At 47.5% G+C, this 18,827-nt stretch overlaps 1 protein-coding gene across 1 annotated transcript; it reads right to left on the reverse strand.

Moving 5' to 3' along the window:
- Positions 1-466: 466 nt before the first annotated feature.
- Positions 467-18,766, reverse strand: kdm2ab (lysine (K)-specific demethylase 2Ab). The gene is made up of 23 exons (XM_060063384.1): positions 18,563-18,766; positions 18,111-18,149; positions 16,704-16,842; positions 16,387-16,465; positions 16,205-16,251; positions 15,820-15,998; positions 15,546-15,652; positions 15,302-15,395; positions 11,694-11,847; positions 10,686-10,801; positions 10,293-10,419; positions 9,583-9,854; positions 9,377-9,454; positions 9,028-9,288; positions 7,786-7,914; positions 7,560-7,646; positions 7,283-7,474; positions 7,146-7,175; positions 6,027-7,024; positions 5,754-5,917; positions 5,249-5,395; positions 4,946-5,161; positions 467-2,099 (listed from the first exon to the last, which is right to left on the reverse strand). The coding sequence occupies exons 2-23, from the start codon at positions 18,144-18,146 to the stop codon at positions 1,918-1,920; spliced, it is 3,834 nt and encodes a 1,277-aa protein (XP_059919367.1). The 5' UTR covers positions 18,147-18,149; positions 18,563-18,766; the 3' UTR covers positions 467-1,917.
- Positions 18,767-18,827: the final 61 nt, after the last annotated feature.

Here is an 18,827-nt window from a genome sequence, read left to right on the forward strand (position 1 = left end):
CACAGAGCAGACAGGGTGGGGTAGTGGCTCCACAGAGCAGCCAGGGTGGGATAGTGGCTCCACAGAGCAGCCAGGGTGGGATAGTGGCTCCACAGAGCAGCCAGGGTGGGGTAGTGGATCCACAGAGCAGCTAGGGTGGGGTAGTGGCTCCACAGAGCAGCCAGGTGGGGTAGTGGCTCCACAGAGTAGCCAGGGTGGGGTCGTGCCCCTATTGAGTAGACAGGGTAGTGGCTCCACAGAGCAGACAGGGTGAGGTAGAGGCTCTATAGAGCAGACAGGGTGGGGCAGTGGCTCTATAGAGACGACAGGGTGGGGTAGAGGCTCTATAGAGCAGCCAGGGTGGGGTAGTGGCTCCACAGAGTAGCCAGGGTGGGGTATGGGATCCACAGAAGAGGGTAAAGGGGTGGCAGGAATAACAGGGTAAACATTATGGAAAAAGTGGACTTCAAATAAGTTCAACACTGAATTTCACTTGACCTAGTTACCCTTTATTTTTCTTGAAAAATAACACAACATTAACATAAAGTGGAAAAAGCTTTTGAAAATAATTAATGCTACAGGATATCGGTTCTCAGAATCTAATAGAGAAACACATTTACACAAAAGTATATATTTATATATTTATATTCTTTAAGCAGTTTGGCAAGAACGGGGCTCACAGAAAACACCCTTTATAGCCACTGAACAAAAGAAAAATAGATTCAAAAGAAGCGGATGTTTGTACACTGAATTCAACACATTTGTGGAAAGTAGTTACTCACATTGACTTAATCAAACAAAATATCGGTATCAAAATGGGCTGGGAATCACGTCTACAATATTAACATTTTGCTCTAAATCTTACCGCTGTACAAAACAAAAAAGGAGTCTGGGAAGAATAGCACCTGAATTGTAACGGCTATTTGAGACGCACTCACATCCACCCATCACTCTGCTTTTTGGTTAGAACCAGCCCATTTATACTGTATACCCATCCACACTGTGTGTGGCTGTGTGTGTGTGTGAGACAGTCCCGGTACCCTTCTTAAGCGACAACACAGTAGCTCAGTGAGTCCCCATCTTCTCTGTGTACAGATGCATCTACACCGAGGGGAAGCTGTACCCATGTAGGAACTTGTTATAAATAGACAGGTAAACTTAAGACTAATATACCACACTTTAAAAGTGCCAGATACTTTACTTAATAATAAAATTATTCGTCCTTTTGAAAAGAGGGAGTGTGTCAGAACTAAAATATTTTAGTCTACAATAGATGGTTGAAAATAAGACTAAAATAAACTACCAAACATGAAACCTTTTCCTGGGTGCATACGAACCAAAATAGAACAAAATGTTTGGGTCCTTCTGCCAAAAGCATACCATACAACCAGTAGTACCAAGATAACGAATAAAAAAATAGATCACAGCTGGAAAATCTACAATTGCTGTGAACATAGATAATGAAAGTTGGGAACAGCTTTGTAAAAGAAAAAACGGTTTTAGGGGATCCTCATATATATATATATATATATATATATATATATATATATATATATATATATATATATATATATATATATATATATATATATATATATATATATATATATATATATATATATATATATATATATATATTCCCACTTTGACGCACACTTAGTATAGTAGTTTCCCAAATTCCAAAAAACTCCTGAGTCTGTTTGTCAGTACATGAAAAAAGAAATGTACACAACATCGCAATGAACTAATGTTGTCCTAGTCCAGAAGCTCAACCCCACCCCACCAGTTCAATAAGTGCTCCCAGTTCCTCATGGTTGGCCCAACCATTATGACGTACAAGTGCAAGCGTCTGTCCCTGCTGGGAAGTCTGTCCCTATTGGGAAGTATCCCCCTGCGGTGTCCTGAGCGAGGTGCCAGCTGCACACCTCCTCTCCTGCTCTAGGAGATCCTCTGGATGAGCTTCTCATCCGACAGGCAGTACAGGGTGTTGACCGACAGCTCGGAGATGAAGGCCTCACAAGCTTTGCGGGACACCCCTCTGCAGCCCCGTAGGTCCAGCAGGGAAATGCAGGAGAGCCGGCGCAGGTACTTCAGACACGTGTCCGTCAGCCGGTTGCAGCCTGAAGAGGAGGCACACAGCGGCCATTAAAACAGATTGGAAATATTGAAGAGAACAGTCCGTTTTTAGCTACTACCCAAATAATGTTAAGCCACCAACATAGAGCTTCTGTTACATTTACTATAAATTAAAAATAAATAAAAGTTCACGATTAGTGTGTTATTCAATGCACTAATACTGACAGGCCTCAGCACACCTAAGAAGATCAGTGGTTTAGAAAGTCTGTTGAAAGTAAAGAAACCCAACTGGTCGGTTCCTTCCTCACTGTCTGCACGTATTGTTTGGTTCAAACTAGTTCTGCGCCGTTTTTCTGCGCCGTTTTCCCAGACTGAGGTGAAACTCCTCAGTCTGGGAAGTTGTGTCGTCGTTGTCCCGACTGGGCTGAAGAAATTATCTACCGACTTTCTCCTTTGGCGTCACCCTAATAGATTTGGTTGCAACCCTTCTTCCACTGCTTTGTTACAGTGTAACAGTGAGTCACAGTGACACTGTGTATTGTTCATTTTTCACCTACTATCCATCTTTGTACACAAATTTTTTCAGATTCCCTCACTCTGAATAAATTGTACAATATTTCTAATCACACGTGTGCCTTCATATCCTTCCTCATGAGCCAACTCGTGCATGCATGCATGCATGCATGCACATACATACATACATACACAAGTTAATCTTCCTGCAGCACGATTCCCCCCCTCCCCACTCCCCCCGCTGGCCCATGGTCACACTGCTCCCAAAAGCCGTGGCCTGGGCATGATTGCTCCTTCATACATTCATCACGTCGTAATACGATGCATACGTCATCACCTAGCGTCCTCGCCGGCATAACAACAATGGAGAACAACAACGTGAATGCTGTCGTCTGCCCAAATTTCAAGTAAACACTCAACTTCACTATCGCACCAACGTAAACCCACTCGTGAACCGCTTGCCGCCAATGTTTAAAATGATTGTTGTGGGGAAGAAGGGCATGGACCTATAAAGAAAGAAGGGTCGCGCAAAGACTACGTCATCCAGCTCACGTTGCGTATCCGCGTGTCATCTCATTAGCATCTGTACTTTCTTTGGCCACGGCACACCTCTCAAGTGTGCCGTGGCCAAGGGGCTGTTCCGTGCTGGAATACGGATGGCGTGGTCACACTAGCCAAACGTTCTAGACTTTAGTATGCAAATGAGCTCGGGCACGGGGCGCGGCCCTAGTGTGAATGGCCCCTAAGCTCCCCTTCCTCGCTCAGGTGTGTGCCCTGAAAGCTCCCTCTAAGCTCCCCCTCCTCCTCGCTCAGGTGTGTGCCCTGAAGGCTCCCTCAAAGCTCAACCTCCTTGCTCAGGTGTGTGCCCTGAAAGCTCCCGCTGAGCTCCCCCTCCTCCTCGCTCAGGTGTGTGCCCTGAAGGCTCTCTCTTACTGTCCGTCCACACCAGAAGCGAATTGAGCGACCAAATCGCCGGAAGTCATTCACTTTCTATGGGCAAGAGCGACCAAAGCGACCAAAGCGACCAGCGGCCAAAGTTGAGCGACCAGAGCGTCAAAAAGAAGTTGAAAACTTTTTAACTTTATGCAAATGACTATTATTCGCTTCAGCGGCCAAACACTGACAGCCAATCGGAATGTAGACGCTCTTCGCTTGCGTGGATCCCAGGGAACATCGGCAGGCACTTTGGTTCCTACCTACCTTTATTCACTCACTGAACAAAATGTCGGCTGAAGTATTAATCGCGGCTGTAACTGGGCACCCGGTGTTGTACGAACCCACCCTTTTTCAGTTCAGAGATCGAAACGCCATAGTGGTTTGGATATCAAGTGATGATAAGCGGGAGTATTTATAGGCTACATCTAGAACGTTCGTATTTAAGCGGGACTCATTTTAATTTGCTCTACATGCCACCAATCTAACCAACCAATCGCGTGTAGCATGCTTTAAACAAAACCAAAAAAGTTTTTGAAATCGTCACATAAACAAACTAATCGACAAGACGAGGGATAAATGACAAGGGATGTATCTCTTGTCTTTTATCCCTCTATTCCCCACTATTCACGGAGCCTGAGGTGAATAATTGTTAATTAAATAGTCTAGATAGATAGCCTAGTCAAGTCTTTATTAATACCAAACGACACAAATCGTCGGGAATCCATTTAGGTGGTTCGGCCCACACAGGACAGTAGCCTACAAGACCACACAGAACAAGTCTGACTGGACATACACACAATACATCACATTAAAACTAGACACACGTTGATAGATAGATAGACAGAAAGACCTAGATAGATAGATATGTTCCATTATTTGCCTTGCGGAGCCAACCAGTCCTGTGCGCGTATGCAAATTAGCCATGTGCGCTAATGTCTATTTGTTTTGAATGCGACGAATGAGTGCAGATCATGATTTGCAGATCCAGATCAGTGAAACATATTTCAACTACTACAGCACGCAGGGTTTTTTGTTCTCGGTTGTAATTAGCCTACATTTTAGGATTTTTTTTTATATTGGGGGGAATCACTGTCCTACTTGTTGTCGAAGCACTTTATCGAACAAGCAAAACCGTCTCGGCAATATGGCCAAGGTGTATGGGAGAGTTCACTATTTGATATGGCTGTCTGTAGGGCCTACTAAACGCATACGGCTCCTTTAAATGCGTCTGCATAATTGAATTGTATGTCATGAGCGACTTGAGCGACCAAAGCGAACAGAAAAATTCGCAGCGAAACTTTGTGAGCGACCAAAGCGTCTTTGACGCTTTGGTCGCTCCTGGTGTGGACGTACAGTTAGCCCATCCTCCTCCTTCCTTAGGATCAACCGGCTTTCTGCTCAGGTGTGCCCTTGGGCCCCTCTCCAAGCCCCTCCTCCTCACCTGCCAGGTTGATGTCGGTGAGCGTGTTGCGTGTGGATGAGCCCACAGCCGTCAGCAGGTTAATGGAGTTGTCGGTGAGGCAGGCGCAGCTGGACAGGTCCAGGCGGGTCAGCTGGGGCATGTGGCGGATCACCAGCCGCAGCGTGGAGTCGCTGATCTCCAGCCCCGACAGACGGAACCACTGCATGCTGCGCAGCTGGCTGCGGTTATCACAGCCTGGAGGGGGAGAGAGGGCCGGGGGGGATCTCTACACTATGCGTCTCAGCCCAGAGAACATTATATAAAATATAGAAGAATGCTCACCTGGAGGAGTGACCAGGTCCCTGATCTGAGAGTCCTTGACCCCGTCTGCAAACCGCAGGTCCAGCGAGCGGAGGAGTGGGCAGCTTGAGGAGCTGAGGGCTGAGATGGACGACCAGCTGCAGCCCGAGAGCATCAGGTCCTTCAGCCCTGGAATAAAGAGGTCACGTCACAGACAGGCACATAACTGTCCCGTATAACTACCATATGTAGCAATGAAAATGTACTAGGCAGGCGATGCATATGTATTTTAGAGATGTTCCGATTATAGATTTTGATGGTACGATTAGAGTCCGAGGAATGACCAGGTCAATAATTTGGCCAGAGAAAATCCTTCCATTATCGTTATTTATTTCTTATTTTAGTCTAAATGAAAGAATTGAGTGAGAGCATCTCTCAGCAGGTGTTCTTAACCCGGGCCCTTAACAAGGTCCCTTGGGCTGGAGGTCAGCACTACAACGAGCCCGGTCTGATACCGGAGTCCGAGGCCCTGGACTGCAGGTCTCACCAGGCAGCCGGCCGATGAGCCAGCCCAGCTGCTTCTTAGAGATGTTGGTCCAGGAGAGGTCCAGGATGAGGGGCTGCCGTTTGATGATGCCCGTCAGCGCCTGGGGGGTGATGGTGCGCTTGATGCTCAAGTCGATCCTCGACCACAACCGCTTGTCTAGACACCTGATGACAAACGCACGAGTGTCAGTCAGTATATATATATATATAAATATATAATTTCGATTAGTATTTAACCTCATGCAACCTTGACGGGTGGTCCCGAGAGCCGTACCATTTATGCCAGCTCTTGCAGACCGCCATGCAGACACACAGGTCGGCCCGGCTCAGGTAGCTGAACACCGACACCCAGACCTCCCTCTCGCAGGCGGGGGCCCCCATCCCGGGATCCCGGTCAACCTCCGCCCCCCCCTGTAGGGCGGCCAGAGGCAGGCGGGGTGTGGCCTGTGAGGAGGAGGAACACGAGGAGGAGGAAGAGGCCCCGTTGCTGGGTCTGTCAGGCCGCCCCGGGCAGGGCCGCTTGGAGCCGTCCGGGTGTCCTACCCGGGGTTTGTGTGTGGGACCGCCCCGCAGGGGAGGCAGCGCGGTGTGTCTGTCCGCCAGCTGCTGCTCCCCCCGGGTGCTGGAGGTTCTGATGGGGGGCCGGATCAGCGCCCGGGCCAGCGCCCGGGCCGCCTTGTACGCGTTGGATACGGTAGAGCGGCGGGCGACAGCCGCCTCTAGCTTGGGGACGATGGTGGTGGGGTCACTCCTGGCCTTGGACAGCCGCTGGAGTGTGAGGGTCAGGCTCTCCTTGCTGTCCTGCTCCCCCTCCTCCTCCCCTTCGTCCCCCTCTTCCACGTCCTCGAGTCCTCCGTCTTTGGCTGACCTGCCTCCTCTTCTGGCCTCGGGCAGGTTCTCCTTGCCCTCCTCTTCCTCCTCTTCTTCCTCACTGCCACTGCTGCTGCTGCTGGTGCTGTCGTCGTCGCTCTCATCCATCTCTCCGTGACTCCGACCCCCTAAGAGCCCCCGCCCTGCACCTCCTCCTCTCAACCTCACCCCCCGTCCTCTCCCCCTGCGCGGCTCCCCCCGCGGCTCTGCCGGCGAGCTGGGGGAGGGCTGCTGCTGCAAGGTGGTTGTGGGGGGGTGGGGTGCGTGGGAGATGCGGCAAGACGTGCCACGCCCCCACAGGGCCCCCCGGCCTCGGCCCCGGGACAGTCTGCTGCCCGGTGACCGCATCCTGGGCAGCAGGCTGGAGGACAGCCGCGCGGGCGAACGCTCCAGAGAGTGCTTCTGTTTCCACCAGAGAGAGAGAGAAACACAGACGACCTCCCCACAGTCACTCTCGGCCACACTGGGAGACTGAGACTGTTATATGATCTGATATTTATATGAAACAAAACCGGTCTCTCACCGCCAAGAGTTTTCTGCGCTCCATTTTTATCTACAGAAAAACCAAGAGAAGATAAATCAAAAGAGGAGCCGTGGTTCATGGTCACAGTGTCTGATACACATACGTTGATTCAGCCCGAGTTGGTGTGTCCCGCTCACCCTCTTCTTCAGACGCAGCTCCAGGGGGCTGGCTCTCTTGCGGCTCTGCTGGTGCTGCAGTAGCAGCCTCTGGGAGGGCGGGGGCGCTGTCCGGGGAGCCGGGCCCTGGCCATGGCCCTCCCGGTGGGCCAGCTTGGATGGCCGCGAGGAGGCAGAGCCCACCGACGCCACGCTGTCCTCGTCACTGGAAGACTGACGGGAGAAAGAGGATGGGAGTCAACAAGGGGTTCAGGTCCGACATACTGGGAACAATGGTCTGATTATATGGCGGCTTCACCTCTGAACCGGAGCCTTTGCCACGGTAACACTTGGGACACTCCCAGCAGCTGGGCAGGTCCTTGTTAACTCTCCCCTCGCCGGGCTCCTGGTAGAAACAATCCGTCCATCAGCTGGGAATGCATTGAGCTCTGGACACAGCTACATTAGTGTGTTGAGATACTCCAGTTCAACTGGGAATGTATTGAGAACTGGACACAGCTACATTAGTGTGTTGAGAGACAAACCGTCATGCACTCGGGATGGTTGATCTCAGCGCAGTTGGAACACTCCATGAGTGTGTGAGTGGAGGGGTTGGACTCCTCCGGCTCCCCTTCACCACATACGGCACAGCGGGCTGTGTTGGGCAGGGCGGGCTAAACAGAGATCAGAGGAGTCAGGCAAGCTGCTCTTATGCTTCAGCAGAACCCACAGACTACATCACCTGGACTAGAACTCATGGCCTAGAGTTCATGTACTAGAACTCATGGAGCAAATGAACTAGAGCCAGCGTTCACGTAAGCCGGCTATAGCGGGACATTGGCCGATTGGACGCACGCATGGCCGGTATAATAAAATGTAAACGTCCCACATGTCGGAGAAAAAAAAGAAAGAAGTTTGCATTTATGTATGAATTAATCAGTAGCATATGAAAACCAGTAACAAACACGAACGTGCATTCATGAACGCGCGCAGTGCACCCGCACATGCATACACATGTCACTCAGTGGCCACGCTGTCAAATCCTCGTGAACGCGCTCGCCTGTGCACGGCGAAAGTGTGGCGCGACAAATGAAAACTTGTCGCCTGTTTTCTCTCGCGAAAAATTTGTCCGATACGCGTCTCTACGTTCACTTTGTATGGGATCTTGTCGCCCGTCGCGTTTGGTGTGAACGCACAAATCTTTCCCGACAGGGCAAAGCTGGCCAAAATCACCAGTACAATCCCCGTGTCCAGTGTTCCTGCGGAACGAGCCTTTTCTCTCCAAAACAGGATTAAAACATCTATCAGAAACCGCCTAGCTGAGGAAAAGGTGACGAGGCTGATGCGCATATCGAGCCTTGGGCCGGGGTTGAAAGACTTCAACTTTTCGCGAGCAGCGGAGCACTTCCATGCCATGAAGTTGCGCCGAAAGTAGCCTGCAAGAATTTCAATTATCGAATTAATTATTTTTTACCCGTTTACCATTTTTGCCAAGAATGGCTGTTATGTTTTTTTTGCCTAGGCTAATTTAATAAATGGCATTTATTGAAGCAACTTAGTTTGTGTCGTTTGTCGTTTAAATGTGGACTTTTGGTGATTATTTAATTATTAGTGAATAACGTCCGGAAGATATTCCAAATGTCCGATATTCTGGAATAGTGTCAGACATTTGTCCGCCCAAGAAAAAGTCTAGCGTGAACGCTGACTAGAGCACATTGAGCTGTTGGACTAGAGCTCATGGACTACTGTGTTCCTCCACTATGAATCAGCCATTCAGGGGTCCTCACCGCCAGGCACTGCCTCATGACGCAGCCCTTCTTCATGCGTCCTGGGCCGCCGAACTTCCTCATGTCGTGGCAGAACTGGCAGCTGCCGCACTCCTTCCTGCTGCAGCCGTTGCACCGCTTGCAGCGGACCCGTCGGCGCCGCAGCACCGACAGGGAGGAGACCGGCTTCAGGGGGCGGGGCGTCGGGGGCTTCTGGGAGGGGCCCGCGCGGGGCCGGTAGACCACGGGTGGGGGAGGGGTGGGAGAACGGTACCACGACGGCTGGAAAAAGAAGGTCAGAGGAGAACAGTTACAATCTGGAATACCACGCACGGCCGGCTGTCTTACCCCAGGAGTGACGGCTCCTCACCCGTTTAGGCCACTTGACGATAGGCTCCCCGGTGTAGGAGAGCTTGGCCTCGTCGGCCGCGTGCTGCCTCAGCACTGCCTGGGAGGAGCAGAAACAGAAGACATTGAAGAACTCCAGCCTAGTGGTTGTTATTATCAATCCAATGGATCAGGATGTTGGTAAAATAACAACAGAGGTGTTGGGGACCACCAGGTGGAGACACTCACCCGCATGCCCTCCAGCAGGGCAGCAGCATCCTGGATCCCTTCAGGGACGCACTTCTTGTTGGCCGGCAGCTCCTCCAGCTTGCCCACCAGGTTCCAAAGGCCCTCCAGCTCGTAGGGGGTCAGCTCCGCACGCCGCCCGCCGCCCGGCTTGCAATCCTCCTCCTCCTCCTCCGCCATCTCCGTGATGACCTTCTCCTCGCCTTCACTGTCGGCGCCGTCCGGGGCGCCGTTGTCTGTGGGCTTGTTGGCCTGGAACTCCTCACGGGTCAGGCCTGAGAGAGAGAGAGAGAGAGAGAGAGAGAGAGAGAGAGAGAGAGAGAGAGAGAGAGAGAGAGAGAGAGAGAGAGAGAGAGAGAGAGAGAGAGAGAGAGAGAGAGAGAGAGAGAGAGAGAGAGAGAGAGAGAGAGAGAGAGAGAGAGAGAGAGAGAGAGAGAGAGAGAGAGAGAGAGAGAGAGAGAGAGAGAGAGAGAGAGAGAGAGAGAGAGAGAGAGAGAGAGAGAGAGAGAGAGAGAAAGGGAAGAAAGTGAGGAATGGATCACATTCATTGATGCAAACAAATCTTTGGTTAAAAAAAAAAGCTAAAAAAGAAATCCAATAACCAAAAAAATAGGTCATAATAAGGGCCCCCTTCACCACAACGAGTTATGTTGATGGTTTAGGACTACAGATTATGACAGTGTTTGTATGTGGGGGGTGTGGCCGACCCTCACCTATGCCCAGGGAGTACTTCTGGAACTCTGGGGTGAGGTGGGAGGTGCTGGTCATGCAGTAGAGATATCTCTCCAGCACATACCAACACATCTCAAAGTAGAATGGGTAGCGGAACTTGGCTGGCACCTGGAGGGGGGGGGGGGGGGGGGGACATTAATCCTGCGTTACAAATGCTTCCATTTACATTCAGGTATAATAGAGTCGTCCCATCTGTCACAACAAATTTGACTACATCAATAAAAAAGTATTTCTGCAGTTTATTCAGGTTTGAATAAATAGCAGGGTTTCATAAATAATAACGTTTGAGTTAAAGAGACCGAACAATTGTTAAACCAAATCCCTAAGAGAAGCCTGATGACCCCTAATGCTGGCGTGCAGACGGTGCGACTCACCCGCGTGCGGTCCTCGATGCTGTAGATGTTGAGCTGCATGGGGATGTTGAAGCTGTGGAGGAAGTTTCCTCCGAACACCAGCGTGTCCTCTGGGGTGTATACTGCATGGATCCAGCCTGGGGACACGCCGCACAACAGTGGTTACTAGAGATGTGTCGGTCGCGACTGATTCGTTACAACGAACGAATCCCGAACGTGAACGACAAGAACTGGTTCCCCAAAACAAGAAGAACTGGTTCTTTGATTCTTTTTTTTTTAACATAAACCAAACATATGGTCACGAAAATAAAATATACAAACGAACAGAGCTCCGTCTCCCCGCGACTTATATTGATTGAGTCTACAACGTGCTCAAAGATTCAGCCAATGAGAGGTAGCAATGGTGTTGGAATGGCACCTGGGTAAACCAATGACAAGGCGGTACCGTCGAATATGCACGCTTTCTCTGTCTGCCTAACCCTCCATCTGTTTATTGGATAAACGCATTTCCCAATCCCAGGAGTCTTTGCTCTATTCTCCATCAATTTAAGAACAAACAAAGAAATTAAACTGCAGTTCGTATTTTTTATTTATGACCATGCAAGTTCTGTAATGCCTGAACAATGAAGAATTAAATGTAAAGTAAAATAAAATTATAAATGTAAAACCATGAATAAAATATAGAGAGTAAGCAAGTGGTATAAATATTGGTGGGACGTTCGATATAATAGAAAGCAGGCATCTCCAAACGGCGGACTGCGGTCTTGACGGTCCTATCCGGACCCATGACCAATTAAAAAATTATAAAAAAATGTTTTTTTATAAAAATTTTTTTTTACGATGTAATCTGACGTAACGAACGAATCAAAACGACCGAATCAAATAAACGAATCGTTATAGTGAACTGAACTGAAAGAACTAGTTCCCGGAAAAGAATCATTTTGCCCATCCCTAGTGGTTACTAGTGTGTGCGCGGCTTGTGTTCACGTGTTGTGTGCGCATGTTGTGAGCGATGGTGAATTAACGTACCAGACGGAATCATGAACGTGTATCCCTGCTTAAGTTCTATCCTCTGACAGTCATGGCACTTGTCTCCCAGGAAGATATCGCCTTGTTTCCCTGACAACACCCAGTTCTCATAGGTCTCCAGGTTCTGGGGCGAGGGTGGGATCAGCCAGAACACCTGCACACGGGAGAAAGGCCTATCAATAAGGTGAGGATGTAGAGCGTTCAGCTTTAAAGGTCCCATGGCATGCTACTTTATGGCTGCTTTAAGATAGATATTAGTAGGCCCCAAACACAGTATTTGGAGACATTCCCGAAATTCAGCTGTGGTGCAGAATTACAGCCACTACGAGCCAGTCGCACATTGAGCTTTCCCCAAATGCGCCGTTTCGGTGTCTGTAGCTTTAATGCAAATGAGGAGGAGAGGCAGGTCAAGGAGGAGGGTGGGGGTGTGGCCCTGAGAAGCTTGCAGCCACGGTACCATGCGCTCTGTTTACAGTGGATGTATCGCAATGGCGAGGCACACACAGCCACAAATATTCTAGAACGCACGGGAGTCCTGGAGCTCTATATCTAAATAATATCATATTATACATAGATATCTATATCATATAATATATATTATCAAGGCCAAAAGCGGTGTGAGCCTCCAGACGATATTATGAATCTCAAACGACCGCGTCGGGTTCTCCGACGTCTCTGGTTCATCCACGTCCACATCAATCTGAAGTAGACTGAACCACGACATGGAGGAGAAAGAATTGTTGCCCACGATTGTTGACCGCGGTTGACTCAGCCGGAGCCTCTCTGCCGAGGCAGCGGTCAGCGCTTATGCACCATCGCCTCCTGCAGCGCCGAGGCAGTGGTCCCTCGGCAGCCGGAAGTGGGGCTCAGGCGGGAGACATTCGCGGCCAACAATCCCTTTCTCCTCCATGTCGTGGTTCATGTACTTCAGGGAGGCAAAGCCAAAGTTTATTTCCCCCAATTCATTCTCAACCATGGCGTAGATAACCCCCACTACGAGTCTCGTTGTGGAAATACCAGAGACGAGAATCAGACGTGTTATGCGCCATAACACCAACAGCAGAACGGTTATCCAAATAACAAGGAAGTGTACAACACTTGCGTTACAGTCCTGGAGCTCTATATCTAAATAATATCATATAATGCATATTATCATGGCCAAAAGCTGTGTGCGCCTCCAGACGATATTATGAATCACAAACAACTTTGTCGGGATCTCCCACGTCTCTGGTTCTTCCACATCAATCTTAAGTAGACTGAACGGCGCGCTGCCTGCTGCTGGGCGGTGGTGCTTCGCGGCGGTGGTGCCCTACGGCAACCGGCGGCAGGCACCATGTCGCAGTTCATGTACTTCAGGGAGTCAAAGCCAAAGTTCCTTTCCCCCAATTCCTTCTCAACCATGGCTGAGATAAACCCGCCTAAAGTCTTGTTGTGGAAATTAGGGGTGTGACGATACACTCAACTCACGAGACGAGACGAGACTAAAACTAAAATTTATAAAAGTTAAAGTAAAATAAATTTAATTTAATATTTCTCTTTTTTTCAAGTGCAAACAATATTATGTGCAAAACCAAATCAAAGTACCCAAAATGCTGCCTAACAAATTATTTAAAAGTGGCGGGGGCATCTTCGACGGTAGTACGGGTATTTTCCGACGTCATTCTGGCTGTCTTTAGCTGTGTTCGAAATCGTTCCCTATACGCTTACTCACTATTCCCTGTGTTTATGATATAGTGCACTACATAGGGAACGAACAAACAAGAATTCGGACACTACGCTGAACATTTCTAAACGCCATTTGCGTCAGTAAATGCGCCGGGTATTTGTGTGATGTAGACAGATGTGCCCACATCATGTAAACCAGGGGTTTTCAAAGTGTGAGAGAGTGAGCCCCCCCTCAGAGAAAAAAAATTCAGCTGAGCCCCCCCCCCCCCACATATTTTTTAAACATATTTTTTAAACATTTTAAACATTTTTGAAACATTACAACATCTTTGTGCGTTTTTAAACACATTTAACACAATTTAACAACTTTATCTAAGCATGTTTTAGCTTAACCTTTTTTAAATACATTTGAACATCTTAATCTGTGTAAACTGCCAGTTTACACAGATTCATTCAGGGTCCCCGACTCTGAATTTTCTGAGTCTAATCAGATCTGCCTTTTCAGTCCAGAGATTCGACTATTCGGCGGGGTTTGTTTACCGGCGTTGCTATGGTGACCTAAATTATTATAAGCAACTAAAAACGATGCCGGTTTGAAACTAAAACTGTGATTCTGAAGACATTTTAAATGATATCGAAATTCTGTTTAGATATTATTGAAGATACAAGTGTGTAGATTTGTTAAATGGTTTGCACGAAGATAAACGGTTGAAAATTGATTTAGTTATGTTACTTTTACAGTTGAAGTACGACTGATGATTTGAATCATCGACTTTCAGGTTTTTTTTCTCACGTCGCGCCCCCCCTGAAGAACTCTGGCGCCCCCCAGGGGGGGCGCGCCTCACAGTTTGAAAACCACTGATGTAAACAAACCGGGCACTCACGAGGAATGCTGGAGGTTATATTGATGATGAATGTTACATTTCCTTGTTAATTAATTTTGAATGTTAAATATTCTATGTTAAATCCCAAATAAATTGTTGACATTACTGAACGAAAGCTGGAGACTATCATTAAATGTATTCGTTTTCGCGGTTATTCAGCTTCTTCTTCTCCTCCGGAAAAACACGACCGCATTGCATTGTTGTATACGGGAGTAACATGTAGTGTAGGCCTAAATCGCATGTACACTCAAATTTGGGGTATTTTTAGTGCACTATATAGTGCATGAAATTAACCACTGAGAATTCAAACACCACTATAAAATGGCGAGCACCCTATATAGTGGACTATATCCGTGATAGGGCACGATTTCAAACACAGCTTATCTGATTCCCCTCCTTCTCTTCTTCTTTTCCTTCTCCTTTAGGTTCTGGCAGGCTAGACGTAGCAAAGGTGCATTACTGTCCCCACAGGCCACAAATAGAAGTTTGGATAGCTCACAAATCTCGCGAGACAGATTTTTAACGTGACGGGTAATATCGTCGAGTTTAATCTCGCGAGATCTCGTGGCACGAGATCTCGTCACATCCCTAGTGGAAATAGAAGAGACGTCAAAGAACCAACATGGTATACGCCATGACACCAACAGCAAACACTTGCGTTACAGTGTGTGTAATCACACACACGAGGAGCTCACACGGTCGTGTCTCATTGGCGGGCCAAATTCTCTGGGCGGGAAAGGCAGAAAAGGGGGAGGAGCTTAGATCCTTTATGACGACATATGGGACTACATTCCAAATCAGCGCGCTTGAGCCGCCGTTTTTTTCCAAAGGCGAGCAGAACATCTAGTGTTCGTTTTACACCGAACGCAAGTTTTAGCCACTGGTGGACCATAGGCAGGCTAGGGGAACTCATATTTAGAAAACCTCATAAAGTGAGATTTCCATGCCATGGGACCTTTAATAAAATCTGTCTGTTCAATGCCCAACACTAAACCTATAGCAAGTAGTAGTAACAGCATCTCTAGTTTATCACCACAGAACATGGGGATCAGAACAGACCTTTTCACCTCGCAGGATGTGGTACCAAACAGATGTGCCTCCAAAGTCAATATGGAAGTCTGTGAAGCAGCCCTGCACACTCATCAGACAGTACCTGGGGAGAGACACACCAGATGTAGATGCACCACACAACTCTAGCAGGTCGTCAGGTGGGAGGGTTACAAGGAATTTAATTCGTTTTGAGGAAGAATTATTTTGAATCTTGAGTCCGATTTTTTTTTCCATCTGCTGGAGAGAGACTCACTTCTGTACTTTGGGGTAGTGCATGTCTATGATGGCGTTGGTGGAGTCCCTCTGCCTCTCCTTCAGGTGCCGTGGCCACATGTTGTCGACCCAGTCTATCAGGTCCACCTGTGGGTCGGAGGAGGAAACAACTTCTTCTCCGCAATCTAATTCCATACAAAATATTTACAATGCATTTTGCCAAGGAAAAACATTGACCAACGAGTACAAATTGCTGCTGGGGCCTGGTGTGGTGCCACTGTGTTATCTGAGGTTAGTACTGTCAGCACACTGACCGATGCGGGCCGCTTCACCAGGTTCTCCAGCTTGGTGTGGCTGAACTCCAGGCTGATGACGTTGTAGAGCTTCTCCCGCTCAGAGGGGGGTGTGTCGTAGTAGCGGCGCCACTGGGCCATGGACATCTCGATGCCCTTCTGGGTGTTGACGTCCATCACGTCCACGATGCGCCGGCTGCCTGTGGGACAGAGGGAGTGAGCATCACAGAGCATAATGCCACCGCATCCATGGAGTATAAGGGGACGGTTTTTATTAATAGAAACTAATTCATATCACAATATTAACAAAAAAGTAGAAAACAAAATTCTGGTTTGAATTTGTATAGATGATAAAACTGAGCAAAAAGGTATTCGTGGTCATGAAGGACACATAAAGGGCACCTACCAACAAACAACTTGACATCGCTTACACTAAAGTCAGGGTCCGGCATTCTGAAAGACAACAAAAATATAATTAAAATATAAATGTAATCTCTGAGGGAGTTTAGACAAAGGGTTTGCCAAATCATAGTGTTTGAACTGAACGGGAAAATAAAAAAAGTGTAGTGGTTGGAGGGAGGACCTTACTCTATGCCTAGTCCATCTGCCTTCTCAAAGATAATGGGGTCTCTGAGGCCTTCCCTCTGTATGTACTTAAATGTGAAATCTGGAAACAAGACCAAGAAGGACGAGAAACAGTTATCAAAGCAGCACTCAAATCAATCATCAAACAAAAGCTTGGTTTATACATGCCAAAAAACGATTTTTTTGTATCATATTTTATTGCTTTTACAACCCTACTTTGAAGAGTATATGCAAAGCAATTCCACTTGACACAACAGAAGATAAAATGGTTCTTTAGAAAGAAAAGTAAATATTAGTTTGCGTTAATAGTTTAACCTGACCTTTGCCCTCCATGCGCTTGATGAGTTCAGAGTTGAAGCGGTCCCCGTGCAGCTTCTCGTCCAGGTCGAAGGTTCGCTTCCCCTCAATCTCGTCGTCCGAGATGCCATCGTCCTGGTAGCGCCGCCGGGTGCCTGTGCGCTATAGACCGACGGAGAGACGCTCAACACAAGCTCAACCACACCTGCTTACTAAGAGACAGGTAGGATTTTCCATTCTGACATTTTTTAATGAAAGAAGGTTGGCTCTTGGTCACAGGGCAATTAAGAAATGTTTTCAATAAAACACATCTGCAGCAAGGAAATAAAATAGCAGTGAGGCTTGGATGTGGATCAAAGTTACACAAGACAACAATGTATGAATGGTAAACTGTTCAATGGGTACTATCTGTCCATCTATATCTATCTATATATATAATTGAACATTTATAGTCTGTGATGAAAGGTTTGCTGTTGGCCCATATTCTACAAAATTGTGTTCCCCGTGTGAACTCGAGCAGCTAGTATTAAATTGTAGCTATCAGTCAAAAAATTGCATAACAGGCAATAGAGATTGCTTACTAAACATTAAATGGCTGCTATATTTATAAAATAATGGCAATCATACCAAATAGCCTATTTTCTCAAATATTTACAAGGATAGTGTAATAAATTACATAAAAACATTTACCATTATGTAAGAAAGAAGAGAGCGACACAACATTAATTCCTTGGCTGCCTGAACAACAATCAGGCCGCCGCCAACTATTCAATAGTTCCAATCCAAGCCAAAAAATGCATTAGTACAATAGCAGGGGTTAATCTTCCATACACAATGCCACCCCCTCCTTCCTAACTTAAATTCATCCTCTGCAGCGGCTTGGCTGGCAGATGGATGAAGCCTCAATAACCCTTCCCCCCAACCCCGACTTTATCATCAAGTCTATTATTAATCTTTAAAAAGTATTATCCATAAAACAAAGCAAGATAAGGAAAATATAAAACCATTATTACATGAATACAATATTACAGGTTAAGGCGAGTGCCTGTTATAAAGATCCATTGTGGTTCAAGAACAACTTTAAAAGGCATATAGTAATATGGTTTGCTAAATGACTAGTGGTACGGTAATAGGAGTGTATGAGACTAATTTAGTAATAATAGAGTATATAGTACTAATATAGCACTAATAGAGTATATCGTAGTTACATAATACTAATGTCTTGTTTATTTGGAAGGCTCTCATTAGTGTAAGCGACTTTAAATAAAATACAGAATGGCCAGAGCCACATACTGTTTAAAATAGTAGTATTGTATAGTAGTTGTAGTAATAGTATACATGTTTTTGATAACCGTATTAACTGAATAACGGCAATTTGGTTGAGTTGATGTGTGAAGGAGACCAAACAATGACAGTGAGTAGCGACTCACCAGCCGCTTGCTGTAGCGCGGGTGCGGGTCCTCCATCGCCTTCAGCAGAGAGAAGGGTCACAGGTTCAACACAGAAGCTATACAGTAATGTTAATGTGTATTAAATGTGTAGATTGTGAGGTTAATCAACCCGGGAATCCGAAGCGACCCGTGAGCAGCTAGCTCTATAGCCTAGCTCACATTAGCAGTGTTTGGCTAGCAGGCTTGCGTCGACCAACAATAAGAGTGTTCCCGTCCAGGCTACGGGACGTCAAACCCCGCGGGGTCCGCGGTACACGGAGGAGACGGTACTGATAGCGACTGATACCGCAGCGCGGTCTCGGTCTTTCCCGGTCCTCCTGACCGCCGTCATAATGAGCCGAGCCGCGGCTCCTTTCTTAAGTAGCCTAGATGCTAGGGCTAGCCTCGGCTATCGGAGATTAGCTTCAGTTGTTATACTTTTTTAATCATACCTCTTTATGAAGTCCTTGGCGTTATGGGTGTTAAGGTGTTGTTTCTGGGTCAATGTGCGTGTAGCCTCTCGGTCCAGCCCTCCCCCATGTCGTACCCTTGGTTCTAATATCTACGGCTGCTCTGGGTGTTGTTGTCCGATAAAGTTAAGACGCTTCGCTACGAGACGCCATTTTCAGCTGGTCACAAAACACACGACCAGGACAGAAGACCCGCCTCCACATCCATACCGGCAAATCAGAGAAGGGGAGCCGAGCACAGCATGAA

Source organism: Gadus macrocephalus, chromosome 10 (genome assembly GCF_031168955.1).
Source record: "Gadus macrocephalus chromosome 10, ASM3116895v1".
Classification (NCBI taxonomy): Eukaryota; Metazoa; Chordata; class Actinopteri; order Gadiformes; family Gadidae; genus Gadus; species Gadus macrocephalus.